The sequence below is a fragment of the Misgurnus anguillicaudatus genome, unplaced genomic scaffold, assembly GCF_027580225.2.
Source record: "Misgurnus anguillicaudatus unplaced genomic scaffold, ASM2758022v2 HiC_scaffold_31, whole genome shotgun sequence".
NCBI classification, from domain to species: Eukaryota; Metazoa; Chordata; class Actinopteri; order Cypriniformes; family Cobitidae; genus Misgurnus; species Misgurnus anguillicaudatus.
Window position 1 is genome coordinate 630431 of NW_027395281.1, and position 18063 is coordinate 648493.

Sequence of the window (18063 nt, forward strand, 5' to 3'; positions counted from 1 at the left end):
TGTACCTGGTAATTATCACGTTGTGGGGACCAATTGTCCCCACAAAGATAGGAATACCAGTGTCTTTGTGACCTTGTGGGGACATTTTGAGGTCCCCATGAGGAAACAAGCTTATAAATCAAACAAGATGATGTTTCCTGAAAATGTGAAGTAGGAGAAGGGTTTCTGTGATGGTTGGGGTTAGGGAAATTTTCTGTAAAAATATTCTCTGCATCGGATTTATGAACATCATTAATTATGAACACAAAAACAACTTCAAATAAATTAAACAATGAAGCAAGAGTAGAGGATGGATGGAGAACTAAACAATCAAACTAACTTTTAGTGTGTATGTGTGCAGGTGTGTGTGTTCAGTATTTCCAGCAGGACTTGCAGCATATCACTTGGTGCTCTCTACAAGTGTGTCCACCACAACAGATGCAAGTGCTGACATGTTTGTTCTTTGCACCAATTGCATGTTCCCCTCTTCACTCCTGAGCTGCTGGTGCCTGCTGGTGTCTGTGGATTTGTGTCTGGAGAGACAGCTGCAGGAGACTGAATCTCTCTCACCAGTTCAGTAGCAACTGGTGTGGAAGGGTGATGCTCTCTCCTCAATATTGCTGCAGAGATTTTCCCAGGTCTTCTAGGAAAGCCTTCTCCTAAACAGCTTTTCACCTCCCTCGTGCATGAGTTGCTGTCCCTCCAGTCAAACTTGCAGAGAGCACCAAGTGATATGCTGCAAGTCCTGTTGGAATGACTAAACACTTATGTGTTCATAATAATGATGTTCATAAATCTAATGTCTAATGTAGTGATCGACCGATATATCGGCCGGCCGATACATCGGGCCGATTTTAGCAGGTTTTAGGTGTATCGGCATCGGCCGATTCGCGGCTTGCGTTCGCCGATAGCTTTTCCCCGGCATTAATTACAGACAGGCGCCCACAGGCAGCTCTGTGTTCTTTGAGGCTGCCTGCAGCCCGTGCATTGCCCCTCCCCCCACTAGCAGAGTGGAGCGCTCCAAGCCTGCTCTAGTAAGTTAAACTTCAAAGCATATTTTAACTGTTTGACTGAAATATTGCCATATACTTTGAAAGTGTAAGCACGTTGCTCTATGTGCGTGCAATCATAGCTAAGAAAGTTTGGTGGTCATAATGGAAAACGCGAATGCCTATAAAACTGCTTGCCATTGTATTTAGGGAGCTTCAAATAGCCTTTAGGCTAACCGTATGCATACGGCAGCTCTTACGAACATCATAGGATTAAATAATGCTGACGTTGTTCCGTGATTTTGTGGTATTTATAGGAGTTTTATTCAGCGACCACCAGTCTGACGTTTGGACACGACGCGTGCTCATAATGCCGCAAGCGAACGCAGGTCATCAGCCGAACAGCTGATCATAGCTGGACATGCTGGGTTTTTCATTTTCATCTCCATAAATATATGTAGTAGTAAAAGGCTAAAAATTAATATCCATTGCTGATAGTTTCTCGTCATTGTGGAGAGCGCAGTTCATGGTTGCATACGTTTATGGTTGTTAGCACGGAGTTTCGCGGAATTTTCGTCAGCGAAAAAAATAAGAAATATGACCCAAAGCACTTAGTTCCAAACAGTTCCCACATGACTTTTATGTGACCGGAGAAGTGTTTTTTTGTAAGTTTTGTCAACATTTCTGTTCACTGGGAGCGCAAAGATACATGCACTCTCTCATCCATGTCTCACTGCACCTCTCCCACGTGCACGCGCTCTACTATCTGACCGAAGTCCGTACACAAATCCTCATGTATTTGTTCAGTTTTATGCGTTTTAAGCGAGCTGAGGCAAACTAACTATCCCTCGCATTTATTATAGGGCAAGAGGGTGTGTTAGGTATAGAAGTGGGGCAATTGGCATGTTATTCAGAATTCTTTTTAAGTTGTTTTTTGATCAGTATTGCTGTTTACTTTTTCCTTGTCTTCTTATTAAAGACATTTGCTCTACAAGAGATTAAGTTAAGTGCACTAAAACTTAGACCTAAGCATTAAATAGGTTGTAAATAGTTGGTTACTTTCATGGATAAAGTAAAGTGTTCCCCTTGTTATGCTGCTTGGTTGTTGCTACTGTGTGCAATGGTGTAATTATTATTTTATTTATGTATTTTAAGCAGCACTGAATTTTCTTACTTGTTCTACCTCACCTTACTATTTGTTAAATGTAGTTCAATAAATGTTCCTTTTTTAAATTAAGAGCTGTAACATTTGGTTTTATCATTGTGTCATTTTTATGATATAAACTGAATGAGAAAAAGCAGTATCGGCTCCAAATATCGGCTAAAGAAAATCGGCAGCCTGTATCGGTCATCGGCTAAAGCTGATGGAAAAAAATCGGTATCGGCACAAAAAAATCCATATCGGTCGATCCCTAGTCTAATGCAGAGAAGATTTTTACAGAATATCTTTTTTTCATGCACATACACACACACATATGCATGCACACACACACACACACACACACACACGCACAAATATGCTTTTATTATGGAGTTATACTCCATAAAACACAATGTACAAGCCAGAAATTAAGCTTTGTTTTTGCACAGGGCTACTAAAGGGTTAATAGTGCCACATGGTGATCAACAGTAAAAATGACTAATTTGACCTCTTAGCAAAAGGAAAAAACACCAACATTCAAAAATGCATGATAAAAAGGTGTCATAGCTCTGCAATCAAAAAATGTGGTTATAATGGAAGTCAATGGGGCAAAAACAGCCAATAACAATAAATGAGGGAGAAAAAAAATAAAACTGATGCTACACAAAAACTAAAAATGCTTCAAAGCCAATGTTTTTACCAATCTTTGGCATGCCCAAGACCAGTAATTTGACCACTTTTTTAGTAACGAGTAATCTAACGCGTTAATATTTCCAAACCAGTAATCAGATTAAAGTTACTTATCCAAGTCACTGTGCGTTACTATTTTTGAAATTTTCCTTAGTTAAATATATATTTTCTTGTATATTTCTTCTTGCGTCTCGTGAAGTGAAGTCAGGTGTGCGACAAGTCACGTTTTCAGCACGAGGACAACTCAGGTCACGTGTAAGCGACACAAACGTAAACAACGTACAATAGAGAGAGAAGAGAGATGCAGCTACAAAAACACTACGTCAAATTAAAAAAAAAAACATTTGGAGTCGCGGCACGGCACACACAGTCAAACTTAAGAGCAAGTCCCACCCGGTGGTGAGAAGCAGTGAGCAGGAGGTCATCCACTACCCACACAACAAAAGCTGGACTTCAGTGCAAAACCAGTAAGTGTGGGAGAGTTGAAGAACGAAAGTAACAAAGCGATTTTCTCCGAGCCCTGATAATAACATCTGCATCTCACTATGACAGCATATTAGCACATAACCTCTGAAGAGTTGTCAAATATCGCGTTATTTACTCACCGATTTCCACGTGTAGATCCAGAACTGTGTTTTCAACCATGATAAGTATATTCCAAAAGCGGTCTTTTTTTCTTACAACGCGTTGTGTTTCTCGTTTCATGTGTTACAATACTGATAAATCTACAAGGTATTTACTATATAACATCCTGAAGACTTTCCGTTTTTCAAAATAAAAGTACTTTTATTTTGTGAGTAGATCCTGTCGGGTCAAAAGGAACACTTGTTAGTTTTGTCCCGCTGCTAATACTGTGTATAATATGTTAAAAAATTGATATTATTCTAATTTGATTTAATTTTATTTTCATAGTGTTCAAACTATTGAATTTTTTTTGTCTCAGCAATTTAAGTTTGTACTGTTGGTTGCTTTTGAAACATTTGATAAAACTGAAATTTAAAATACAAATGTAATTTAATTATTTTTTACAAAGATAAATGACAACATAAGTTTGCAGTTACATATTAAAGAGGTCATAATCATATATATTTAATAAAAACAAGTGTAACACAAAAATCTATTGTGTAACAATTCACTACTCTTGTTTAAAGTGAAATTATACAGAAGTCGTTTTACATTTGTTCAAAATTCCAGCTGGACCACACTTGTGAGTTATTGACCACAGCAAAAATATATCTCTTTCTAAAACATTAGCTTTTAAAATTAAGTTTGTCTGAAAATGGCCCCTGCTCTTCCCTATTTATGTTAAGTGAAGTCAATAAAGACTCATATATATATATATATATTTTTTTTTTGTTTTTTAAAACACAACAGTTCAACTTAAAATGTCAGGAGATACATTGTTGACGTTCCTGTTAAAAATGCACTTCCAATAAGGTGAGTGTTGGCAAAACCGGTTGTCATTTTTAATGTTGAGGCAGTGGGGGTGTTGGCAGCTACTGGAATGTAACTAACAAAGTAACTTGTAATCTAACTTAGTTACTTTTAAAATCAAGTAATCTGTAAAGTAACTTAGTTACTTTTTAAAGAAGTAATCAGTAATCAGTAATCAGATTACTTTTTCAAAGTAACTGTGGCATCACTGCCCAAGACTGTGTAAAAGGTTTTAAATAATCCAGTTTACAATCACTTTTTATATTGAAAATCTGTCATTTTGTGTGTGTTTTTCCCCAAATCAGTGACACCACTTATAAACTTGGCAGTTAAAGAGTTAAAATCATTGAATTTTTGTGAAGATTTGGTAGTTTTGATCAGTACTGAGGTTGATTAACAGATTTATGTAAAAAAATTTGGAAAAAATATTCATCCGATACATTTTTATAGCCGTTGAATTTAGTGGATGTTTTCATCCACTAACAACACGAAAGGTAGTAAATTTGAACAATGCACAAGGGTTAACTTCAAACTACTTTATAGGCATAAATGTTCTGTAATAGCCTATAAAGCACAAAAATAAACAACAACTATTAGAGTGATTAAAATACGAAATATATAAGGTGCCATTAATGTTTACAGTAATTTTGTAATTTACACAGTGAAGTGCAACATAATGTGAAAAACTTTTAAAATCTACACAGATATTACACAATATGCCTACTCTGTAATTCCTTATAAGTTCACCTTAGATCAGACATAATTGAAACTATATGCTCTACTCCAATTTTGCTGCTTTTACTATTACTTTATACTTTTCTTTAATAATGAATCGTTTTATTAAAGTATTATTTCATAACGTCAGCGCGATATGGCGCACGTTTTAAAGATCGCACTGTTTTCAACCGCATTTCCTGTTTACCGTGGCGTCGACGTCATTACTGTGCTACTAACCAATGATACGCGTTATGGGAGTGGCTGCGCGTTCAGCTCCTCCCTAGGGTCATCCACGCCCCGATCTGCAAGCAGCAGTCAGGTGTACTTGCCGAATCTTGCAAAGACGGCGATCGCGTGAACTAGAGTAGCAGGTTATGACGCAATCGTTAGCCTATTTTTACAAAAACTGCTTCTACTGGGCCATAACGTTAGATACATGGTAACGGAGCTTTTTATACATTTTCGTGTTTCTTTAGAAATAATTAATGGACAAATGGAGTCTTTAAACGCCTCAGATGTAAAGTTATTCGCTGTCAAAGTAATGACAAAATGAATGGGAGTCAATGGGATTCTAACAGCAGCTGAGGGTTCGCTAAATGGCGGCGCCCGGGGAAGCTTCAATAAAATACGAAACCCTGCCCCCCTGGTCCGAATCGGTACATAAAATCACAGACGTCGTGGGGGACATGTTGAAACTCAAACGTCGTTTGGAAAACGAATCCCTACGTCTACTTGTGTCTGGAACTTACCGTTGATCAACAAAGAGATGATGAGTAAAAGGATCGCCAGGTATTTCAGTATTTCTCTGGGTGTCCGACTGGTTTCCATCACATATTTTAATGACGTTGCGAATTTAACGTATTGATGGGCGAATTTTAAATATCATCAAAAATATGACAGCCAAATAGGGTGGCGCGTGCTAGTTCGAGAGGCATCCAGCTGCAGCCCGCAGACTCACTTCTTGCTGGACCAGGGTTGCCAGGTCCAAGAAAAATTTCCAGCCCAATGACAACTTAAAACCCGCCCAAAAGAAATGAAAACTAGCCCAATTTTTACATTTGTCCAATCACAGTTGAAACCTCCGGGATAACAACAAAGGCTCTAAAATAAACTCTTACTATTGCTTTTAATGTACTTTACATGCAGAAGAAAATTTTCTTAATGCACTTACGGTGCTCTATTTTCACAAAAAAAATCTACTTTAGTACTTCTTAAGATTATCTTAAGTACATCTTAGTGTACCCAACCGTGCTATATTGAGACAGTATGAACTCTGCCCTTTTAACATACTATCTACATATTTAAAATGTTCTATTTAACTTGAAAAGATCATACACAGATGGGTTCACGTGGTCTGTAAATATCCTCTCAGTATAGACGTATCTCCTTACGTAAGGTAATTTCTTGTTCCTGACGTGATATTAAGAGCAAAAAGCACCCCTCCACTCACTTTTCCACTGACTTCCTGACGCTGCAGATGTCCTTGGGTTGACATGTATTGCTTATGGCATTAATGCACATTAGGAAAATAAAGAACGTTCATTTTATAAGTCTACAGATAAACATTTTCGTGGCCGCGGCACATTATAAAACTAGCCCAAAAAACCGCAACCCGCAGCTCCGAATTTTTTCCCGCAACTGTATTTTCAAAATAGCCCAATTGTGCGGGAAAACCGCAAACCTGGCAACACTGTGCTGGACACCAGTGGATGGACAGCTGACGTCATTTCCGTATCGTCATTCACTTTTCAAATTTGACGCGCCATGCACATGTCAGCGGTAAGAAAAAATAATAAACTGTCGATGATTTATCGGTCATGTCAGAATTCAAATGCACAAACTAGCTAGACAGTTTTAGGGGGCAGGAATGAGGTGTGGTGTGCAATAGTTTATTTGGAACTGTTCATGTTTTATTTTCTTTTGAAATCGGGACTTCCCCCACAACCTTACGGGCCTGACTGTTGCATCTTCATTCTGATGGTCAGATTTGTCTAATTTTACTAAGATGTGTGTAATTTCCAATAAATATTGCAAAACCACGAAGTGTTAATTTGATTTGCATTGTTTGGTAAATTGTCTGATCATGTGAATCTACGTATATTTTAAACACAGAAGTGGTTACATAAAAAAACTGTCGACAATTAACATGCAAAGTAAGAAGTCTGTTGTATTGACAAAACGTTATATTCCATTGATCTGGCTGAATTTAAGTCACACAAATAGTGAAATGATCTGAACAATATATATTTTCAAGGTGGTTCTTGTGAATGCAGTTTGCATGAATTATTGATGTAATAATATTAAGCATATTATTGAGAATTGTTTTATGTAAAGAGATATGATAAAGATCATATTTCAATTTGCACACCGATTTTATATTATATATTTTAAGTCATTAAAGTAAAATGACAATACGGAAAAGACGTGTGCAATTAAGCCTACAAAAAATGTCTATCCACTGGTGAAAACCGAAAATAAATATGCTGTCTATCCAGAGGTGAAAATATGAAATAAAATTGCTGTTCATCCAGCGGCGAAAAAGGAACTTAGCGGCGAAACGGAAATGACGTAGGCTGTCTATCCACTGGTGTCCAGCCACTGGTTTTTTTTTTTTTTATTTAGGAACAAATGTACACTTATACATGGCACTCAAAGTTGTTATACAGTACAAAAAATAAAATAAAATAAAAAGGCAAGGCGCACAAATTTCAGAAAATAAATTACATAAATAAAAATAATACAAAAACAAAAAAAACAACAAAAGGGGGTCAATCATTTTCTAGAATGTCAAAGTCTTTTATCAGTCCAGTAAATTTACAAGCCTGTTTGGTTTTCATATAATATAAAGAAGGAAGGTAGCTTTCAAGAAGTGTCCAGCCACTGGTGTCTAGTCGGAGGTGAGTCTGCGGGGCTGCAGCTCACATCCCGAACATGTTTATGGGTGGGTTCTCCGGAAGCAGGGGCGGTTCTAGGGTCAGTGGATATCCGGGGCTTAGCCCAAAGACATCCAAGCATGTGTCAAAAATACACTTTTAATAGCTAAAACATGATCAACATTTTCTAAGTGATATTATTTTCGCCAGATTAACTTTTTAATAGTGCATTAAAATAACAATGTTCCACTCAGTTAAACTGAAAACACTTCACACTAATATCAAAGTAGTTGTTCACCTCAAAATGAAAATTCTGTCATCTTTTCCACTTCTTGTTATTTTTAAACGTGTATGACTTCTGCAGAACACAAAATAATATATTTTGAAAAATATTGGTAACCCTAACACTACTCCCCTATGACTTTGACTAATGTAAGTTAAAAGGGGGCCAACAGTTTTTTTTTAAATATTGGCCCTTTTTTACTCTCCACTTAATTCATTTTTCCTTTATTTTTATCCACAACTGTTCTATCTTAAATATACATATACAATATATTAATTGTATATGTACACTAATTTTTCTTGTTGGATTTCTTTTTAATGTCATATTTTCCCCCCTTTCACACTCATCTCTTAATTCATCCAGAATAAATAAAATTTCATCCAGGATATGTTCCTGGATATCTCGTTGCAGGGCTGCAAAGCTATTTTAACATAAAATACACAATATTTCTGTAAATTACATATTTTTCTATTATTTACCACAGAAAGCACTGTATATATTGCACTGTATATTTAACAGTATAAACATTTTCTTAACCTTATCTTAAATAACTTTATATTAACACCTGGCACTAAACTAACACATTTAATTCCTGAGTATGAATGAATGAATGATTATACATTTTCTGCAACCAGGTAGTGTTTCTCTTTTGATTTATTTAGGAGTTTTTAAAGTTACAGACTTGATTTGGTTATGTTCAATCTCTGTAAAAATGAATATAAGGCTACTTCTCTATGTGTAACTTCAGCACAGACACAGCAAGCAACATAATGATATATACTTCATACAATTCTTATATTGAGATGAGTGAGCTTCATAGCATACAGTCTTTTATTTTTTGCACCTTTCTCCTCTTTCCTCTTTTCTCTTTTCTTAACCTGGGCACTGATGACTCCATCTCTACAGTATATGAGGTGTAAGCTTTGACTTGGCGTGAACTAACCCCGCGCAGCTCTTTGAGTAACAGCTGAGTAACCCTACAGACAGAGTAACAGATCATCTCTAGACGAAAACTCCAAAGTCCTGACAAGATTAACTGATTGCATGGTCGCAATGTTATAATCAGTGTTGGGGGTAACGCATTACAAGTAACGCGCATTACGTAATAATATTACTTTTCTGAAGTAACGAGTAAAGTAACGCATTACTTTATAAATGTACACATTAATATTTGAGTTACTTTTTAAAAAAAAGTAATGCGAGTTACTTTTCAGTTTAATTAATTCAATTTAAAAAAAAATTACTAAATTAAACTGAACATATTAACGTAAAATTACGAACTCTGTGCTCCTGAGTGGGAACAGTTTGAGTCAGAAACGGGGATGGCAGGCCAGAGCTTAACATTTTTGCGATCATAAAAAACACCTGCAAGGCCTCAAAGTGATCAAGCCTCAACAAAGTGAGAAAAAGTAACGCAAAAGTAACTTAAAAGTAACGTAAGCATTACTTTTCATGAAAAGTAACTAAGTAACGCAATTAGTTACTTTTTTGGGGAGTAACTAAATATTGTAATGCATTACTTTTGAAAGTAACTTTCCCCAACACTGGTTATAATTGACGTGTGGTGCATATGAGCTGTTTAAATCCGATCACGCATTCAGTTTACTCGCCGTCACCTCTCACGCGCTTTAGAAGGGAAAAGAAAGGTCTATAAAACGCGTTTTTAAATGTTTACATAAATAATCATACGAGGAAGTTGACAGTTTTTGACGAGCGATTTACAGTTCGGCTGTAATAATAGAAAATATTTTAACAGATTAAATTAGTAACGCGCATATTATAACAATCGGGGCTTTACAAAATAGGTCCGGGGCTCAAGCCCCGCTAGCCCACATCTAGCGCCGCCCATGGGTTAGTCGACCGCATACGTCATCAAGGTTTAATATTTCGGATTCAATTTCAGTAAAGCAACTGTCACATTTCAAGGTAAGAATGAAACTACAATGATTGTCTGTCTTAAAATAAATAAATCTTAATTTTTTAATTGTAGCAAGATTAGGTGAGCTGTGACTGACAGCTGATATCACCTATCAGAGAGTGGCAGTCCCCTTTTTAAATGACGATTGGCTGCTGCTCTGAATGCGTCATGTCCGACTCCCCCCCCCCCCCCCCCCCGTGTGTTCGCAACGATAACGACAGGTGAGTTTTTGCTAACGAATATTGTTAGTAGTTTTTAATCTTTGTTTGTCATTTAAAACTAATGTTGCGCTGGTTTTAGTGTTTTGAAATTGCTTCGAAAATTGATTCAGTTTTTCGAAGCAGTTCGAAACCCACACACGCTGGCGACCCCTGCTGGTCAAAATAGTGTAAAAGCAGACTCGAGAATCTCTCAACCCGTAACCGGCTGATCCGCGCGAACTGTCTCAAATCAGAGCCGGAAACACTGCAGATTCGCAGATCTGCCAGAAACATTGCAGACTCGAAACTCTCCGGCTGGGGGGGCTACATAATCAGGACACAGTTTTTTTTTATATTTTCTCTATATTATTATGCTATTATTATTAGGCCTATTTTTTGAATGGTCGACCATACACCTCAAACCACTTGTAACCGTGGATCAGCCGGTTACATGTGGCTCTGTACTGAGTTTCTTCTGCGATTTAGCAATACTGACTCACACAACCCGGATCACTTTAGTGAGTGACTCACAATAACCTGGATCCTTAAAAGGAATCGAGTTTGCAGGCCTAGTGCTTCCTCCTCAGTGTGTGCGCTGTAACACTTGAAGAGTGTGTGGTTGTGTAATCTGAGTGCACAGTGGGGTGTGTGCGCCTTTTTGTAAACAGGAGTCGTGATTAGGTAATTTCTCCTGTTGGGAACCTCAGCCCTGCCGGTTACTGTTTGTTTTTGTTACATTTAATTTTAAGGTGTGTGTGCTTGTGGTGCATTTGAAGTGGAGTGATCACCCTTTTTTGGGTGTATGAATATTTCCCTGGGTGTAAGTCCCGGGGTGGCATAGTCGGAGTTTTATGGAAAATCTTTGCTTTCGTCACGAAGTTATCCCCCAGCCCCCTCGTCATGCCACATAATGTATTTTAACTTAAATGTGAGAACCTCGATGACGTATGCGGTCGAGCAACGCGACTTGAATCGGAAACATGTTCGGGACGTGTCCGGCGGAACTGTCATGAATGGCCACCCTTTAGCCAAATAATCCAACACCTGTCATGAGCAATTCTGCAAACCTTTCAGTACCCGATTCGTGCCTGCTCGATCTGTTCAGGTAGGGTTGTAAACCACGTTGATCTTCTACGCATGCGCAGATCATACGACCCTACCTGATCTGTTCCACTATTTAAAAAAAAATAATAGTTAAAGGAACAGTATATAGGATTGTGGCCAAAACTGGTACTGCAATCACACAACTGGTGGCCAATACACAAAATGACAACATAAACATCAGTTGAGGGCTGCAACTCCACTTTTTAAATGACAATATCCTGACCATACCACTGTTGTCAGTGATATAAGTATCTGAAATGAAAATGATTTCTTAATGTCTAGTGACATATCAAGGCCATTTTATGATTAATTGATATAAATTTATTACATACTGTTCCTTTAATGAAATGCGTCATAAGAACAGCCGTGAACATATGAAGGCTAAAGTAAGTAACGGAAATGAAGCTATGCTAGCTAGCGCAAAAGTTTTTAATGCAGATACATACAGGCGTCTTTCTGCATAAACAACAATTCATTTTTATTTACAACATGGTCACTAAGACATAATATAAAGTATTTCATTTCAGCATGTAGTTAGCTAGCCTAGCTGCATGGTTAGGCTTACAATGAAATGCAATGTGTCTCAAAAACTTTGAGTGTTTAAACTAACATTTATTTAATGGTGTATTAGCCCTGACTACATTTGTGTGACATGTAAACCACAATCCTTGTTGGACACTACTTAAACTTTTACTTTTATGTAGAAAATAAAATACTTAAGTATTCGTATTTTATCAGTGTTTTACTTTGGAAAACATACATTCCAAAGCATATTTTCATGACTTTTACTCCACTACATTTCACAATTTCAAGTTTTTGGTTTCCCTACGGAAAAATCCAGCTAAGACCAGCATAAACTTGTAGCTGGTTTTTGCTGGCTTAAGGTAGCAGTAGCTGGTTTGAGCTGGCCCTCCCAGCCTTTTTTATGATGGTCAGGCTGGAAGACGGATGACCCACCAGCTTTGCCAGGCTGGGAGGACCAGCTTAATTAAACCAGCTACTGCAAACTAAAACCAGCTTATGCTGGATTTTCCAGTAGGGATGTATTTTAATTTCAATTCGTTTTAATCCCTTTCATTGTGTCTGTGCATGTCACATTAAAAGTGTGCAATATAAGTAAAGTTGATTCAATTTGATTTAGTCATTTTATCTATATCTAAACATAGCAGCATATGGTGAGTCAATATCTTTTTTTTAGTCATTCGTATAAAGGACCAACATGGACCAGTATTTATTTCATGCTGCCCTTCGGCAGTACACACTAAGTGGGATGTCGATGTCACAGTGACTGGAAGAGAGTCATGTGGGTGGCCAACAACTTAGTTGTAGATGATAAGTTAGTTGATATAACATTGTACAGACAGACAGATCAATAAATCAATCAATCATCTCTTCTTCGGACAATCATCTTTTGTATATTTGCATTATGATAATGTCGGTCTACTCTACGTCAACAAGCCCAGGAAGTAAACTGTTGCCTACAGTTCGCGTGTTTGTTGTAGTCCAAGAAAAGAGATTTACGTTGGAGACAATAACTTGCGTCATCGGTCCCTTTGGGGTTTGTACCTTGTGCATATCATTAACATTTACTAATACACACTTACACACCAAAGGAAACGTAAAATCGTGAGTCGGAGTTGCTCTTTAACAAAAATATACTAAAACTCCTAAACTCTCCCATTCTTAATCTAGAAAAAAACCCTCTTCTGAACCAACCATTCACATACACATCTTATGACCTTGTTTTCCAGTAATGAAATGTTAAGAAGTGCCCACAAGTTTTTGCTTGAAATAATATGAACAGCAGCAATCCTAATCCTTCCAATATTGCTTTCCTGTTTTTTTTTATCCAACAGGATACGCATCCTAAATTAACTAGAGGTTACGGAAGCTCCTTTTTGGATCCAGCCTCATTTGTGAAGACTTCAGATGACGGCAACACTCACAGAGGCTACAGACGATGGCAACAATAGATGAAGCAACACTCACAAAGACTTTAGATGATGGCAACTACAGATGGACATACAAAACTGCAAAATGTAATATTGTAATTACTAGGGATGTCCCGATCCGATCACGTGATCGGAAATCGGCCCCGATCACGTGGTTTCAGACTCGATCGGAATCGGACGTTACCTCCCGATCAGGACTCGGATACATATGCAGGGTTTAAAATCCATTAAGGTCTCGTATGGAAAGAAATCAGACTCAATATTATTAACAAATACATGCACAGTTATCTGTGAACTGGATGCATGTTACAAATGTATTTTACTATCCCCGAACAAATGTCTTTAGATTTGAATATGTGAAATTCAGAATTTGAATGAACGTGTATCGATTTGTACAAATGTACAAATACACATGTTTTATTGTGTATTCAAATATCATAATTCGCGCGTGCAAAAAGGGAGATGTGCATTTGTGGATCAGGTGACACGCGTGCATTAATCCCGTTCTGTTCATTTGTATATTGAGACTTTCATTTCGCCGTTTAAAGCATTTTATGAGCCAAATACAAACAACTATCAATGAATGAACTAAAATATGTCTTTGATTTTGTGTCTGCGAATTTTAATATTTACGTGAATGTGCATCGATTTGTACAAACAGAGACATATTTGTGAATTCAGTTGGCATATTTCGTATCATTATTTCACAATTTGTGCACGCAAAAAAGAGGATGCGCATTTGTGGATCAGGCGACGCGCGTGCATTAATCCTGTTCTGTTCATACGAGTTTTGAGACTTAAGTTGCGTGGTTTGCATTGAAAGATCCACGAGCACAGATGTGCTATGAAAACAGTCACCACTAGGTGTCAGTCTAACAGGGTTTCACACATGGCGGTGAATTCTGTTTTCTGTGTTTCCCTTTAGTCTGGTGTTTTTATAGCATTACGTTTATTATCTATATATATTAAATGTTTTAATGGCTTGGCTACTGAGATGTGTTTGTGTGCATGTATGTAATGTATCTTTATTGTCCTTTAATGGTAAGTCAATTATTTTTACAATTTAAAACATTTTAAAAAGTAATACTTTCATGTATTAAACTATACCATTTATTAAAATATTTCATAATTTTTCAATTATTTCTTTTTACCTTATATATATATAGCCTACGAGTTTTTCTACAATTATTTTGTTACATGCATACAAATTAATATGCCCCAGCCTGTTTATATATAAATAACACTTCACATCATGGGTTTGTGCTATATTTATGTATTTATTAAGAATGTCCACATAATAATTATTAAAACAATTTTATTAAAACAGGTTATAAAAATACCACAATAGAAAACTGGGGAAAGTATGAAATATTTAATAAACTGTATTATAGAATACATTAAATTATTGGGGGTTTTTTTAGTATAAACCATTCAAATCTTTAGTCTTTATAAATATATAAAAACATACCGTGATAAAAACGCTACACTAAAGGGAAGGGAACAGACTTTGACAGAACACCTGAAATCAGTTGCTTTGGACCTACTAATTAACGCAATCCTGTATTACCGCACTGACAAGCCAACCGCATGAATGCAACCACGGCGCTTTTTACATTGAATTAATGAAACTAGCTATGACCTTCTTGTTTTTCACATCATACATGTATAATGAAGGCCAAATAAATTGGTAAGAGGTCATTTCGTTAAATCACAGGCTACAGCCAGGGCTGGATTGTCAATATTGGGCGAGTGCCCCAGGCAATAGGGGGTCACCAAGGTCTCCAGACTGCGGCCAAAACGTTTTTACAAGTACTCGAGCATGTGCGGGCACTACGGAATGCACGATCGGGTTTTAACCGCTCAATTGCATGACGCGTAATCGCGTATATCGTTTTATGTCACCATGCGCTCGGTTGATTTTACCGATGGATCTACGCAGCCCTGGTAAAGTTAACACATCGCACTCAGAACCGCGCCGGTTAAACATTACAGCGATGAGAGATAAAGAGAGCCGGACAACTTTTAGCCTACATTAACACTAAAAACATTATAGACGAGAATAAAGGTCTACATCAGTGCCCAAGGAAAACTAGATAAAAGATGAGAAACGTGTAAAGGATACAAGCATGTAAACTGCTGCCCTGCCACTCATCTCATTAAAGTATGCTATCTAGATATAACTTATTGTAGCCTATATGTAGCCTATCTTATGCCTAGTTAAGGGGGTTGTATGAATCTTTGATTCATAACTTCCTATTCTGAAAGTTTCGTTAATTGTGCATAATGATGACATGTGCAGCAACTGCATAGTTAAGTCTATTTAGTATTTTTCAGTAATGCAGTTATTTTGGGAAAATGTCAAAATATTGCATTGTAGGCTTATTTAAGGTGTGCCCTAAATTTTCTGCTAGCGCTCCTAAAATTTTCAGTCAGGGGCTACATTGCTCCTAATAACAAACGTTAGTCTGGAGCCCTGAATGACTAGTTTAAAATAATAAATAAATTAGGGCTGTCAAAATAAACGCGTTAATAACGCGTTAACGCAAATTCATTTTAACGGCACTAATTTTATTAACGCGCGAGTAATGCAACACGCAATTTCTGTTTGTCCCACAGCTGGATGAATTGAGAAGCAGCAAGTGACCGGCGCTGAGGCGGAGCTTTTCATTAAAATAAGAACATTAAGCTCTCGTCTAGCGAATCCAATGTTCTAAATGGTCATTAAATATCTAAAATGATCTTTATCTGCACGTTTTCTGTGAGGTGTACCATCCCAAATCCATATAAAGCAAAGATGCGTCTTCTTTCACTTTTTAGTTTCGCTTTTAAAGCATTCAGAAATGATAGAAAATAGACTGCAGGACTTTCTTGATGTTAAAATAATTATTAAGAGAGATAAAGTTCGGGATCTGATTGATGTTAAAAGAGTTATTAAGAGTGACAAGGCTCAAAAGCGATGTCTGACGCAGACGTCTGAAGCGCATGCACACAAACACGCGAGTGCGCGACCCAGATATAAATAGACATCTAACAAAAAATTACAGTTTTAAAAATATCTGTTTTGACAAGAATTCACGCAGGTATGACCTATAATCTGTTATATCTGAAGTGAATGTTTGGTTAACTGTTGAGTAAAAGTGTAACATTATATCAAACCCTTGATTTTGCCTACAGTATCTTAAAGTGGTCTGTCTCAATGTCAAAATTAAACAATAAAAGAAAAACATATATGTAACACACATTGATATTGTTTTGCTCTGCGTAAACAAGTATAGTTATGTCATGCTTTGTCAGATTCCAACAATTGTTCCAATTGTTTTGAAGTTTTTTAATAGAGAATGTTAAAATATAAATGACACATTTTTTTAAATTTGCTCATCCCAACTCCATTTGCCAGCACAGGTCACAAATGATGCAGCAGCAAACAGAAATGGAGAAAGAACAAGGACTTCTTAAGGGAAAATCATATATAAAACTATGGCTGATGGTTCTGTTGAAAATGTAAACAGGCTGGTGCAGACTTACATTTGCATATAGCATATATATTATACAAATCCATGCTGATTAGAGCATTAAAAACTTGAAAAGTGTTACATTTAGGTAAATTTAGAACGGATAAAAATGTGCGATTAATTTGCGATTAATCACGAGTTAACTCATGAAATCATGCGATTAATCGCGATTAAATATTTTAATCTATTGACAGCCCTAAAATAAATAAATAAAATATATTGGGGGGGGGCACTTCACTGTGTTAATCCGGGCCTGGCTACAGTAAATGCGTGAGAAAGTGAAACTGAGATAATTGAATGATAGCGTCGTCTGCAGATTGTCTGCAGATGCAGTATTAAAGATTAAAATAACTTTAACTGATCAACACAAATATAAAATGCCATAATATAATTGACGTTTTTTACCAGCATTTAAACCTTTATAGTTTTTTCTTTGTGTATCTGCAACATCCGCCCGTGGATGAGGAAGCTGCAGCCAATGTCGTTGGCTTTTTTCTTTATAGTGAACTGACTGAACACTTGACTCTTACCTGGGCATTTAGATATTCAAGTTTTCATTATTAATTTCTGGGTGAAACATTTTAAGCATGATGATCATCTGTCGACTCGACAGTTTCAGCACGTCCTTGCGGAGAGACTTTAACGTCTTTTTGTTCACTCCCCATGAGCTGAACGATTTTATTTTGTACTTTTTTATATATATTTTCAACATATATTCAAGAAACACACATGATATAATGTAAGTTGTTATAGATAGAATAAGCTTGTTCTGAAATGATGACAAAATCTAAATGATCTTGAAATGATCCATCTTAATTTAGCCAAAATACTGATTCATTCGTTTTCATACTTTATAGATAAACATTAATTTATCTAATCAACCTATTATCATCAAATGCGTATGAATAGCAATCAGTGTGATTATCGTGCAATACATAGCCTACGCCAAATTCAATTTTGCGTGCATATGCTAGTCCTTCCCGTTCACTTAAATGGCGCATCGTTTGTGTCGTTGTTTTTTTGTCTGTTTTTTAAACCATTGCCGATTGGGTTTGGATATCATTTTATTTTTCAAAAACTTACTCTAACCCCAAACCCAAGAGACAATGTAAAAACAAATGAGAAACCAATTATTAAAAAACACGAATAGATGAGCCATAAGGGAACAGGAAGGACTTGCGTAACATATTCACTCAAAATTGTAATTTTATGTAGCCTATGTATTGCACGATAATCAAACTGCGTGTTATTTGTACGCATTTCATGAGAAT

The 18063-nt window shown here is 36.7% G+C and overlaps 1 protein-coding gene and 1 long non-coding RNA gene across 7 annotated transcripts in view; one reads left to right on the top strand and one right to left on the bottom strand.

The window, feature by feature from the left end:
- Positions 1–18063, bottom strand: part of LOC129452976 (uncharacterized) — a 206022-nt gene that overhangs the window by 177116 nt on the left and 10843 nt on the right. The window contains exon 1 of one of the 6 annotated variants that reach the window (XM_073865497.1): positions 5700–5914. The exons of the other annotated variants lie outside the window; for them this stretch is intronic. Within the exon in view, the coding sequence (XP_073721598.1) occupies positions 5700–5778 (79 nt within the window). The 5' untranslated portion in view covers positions 5779–5914. Of the gene's footprint in view, positions 1–5699; positions 5915–18063 lie in introns of those variants that run through there. 6 annotated transcript variants of the gene reach the window in all.
- Positions 5273–13512, top strand: LOC141363046 (uncharacterized). Its single transcript, XR_012368553.1, has 3 exons — positions 5273–5389; positions 10097–10245; positions 13185–13512. It is a non-coding gene; the product is annotated as an uncharacterized lncRNA (long non-coding RNA).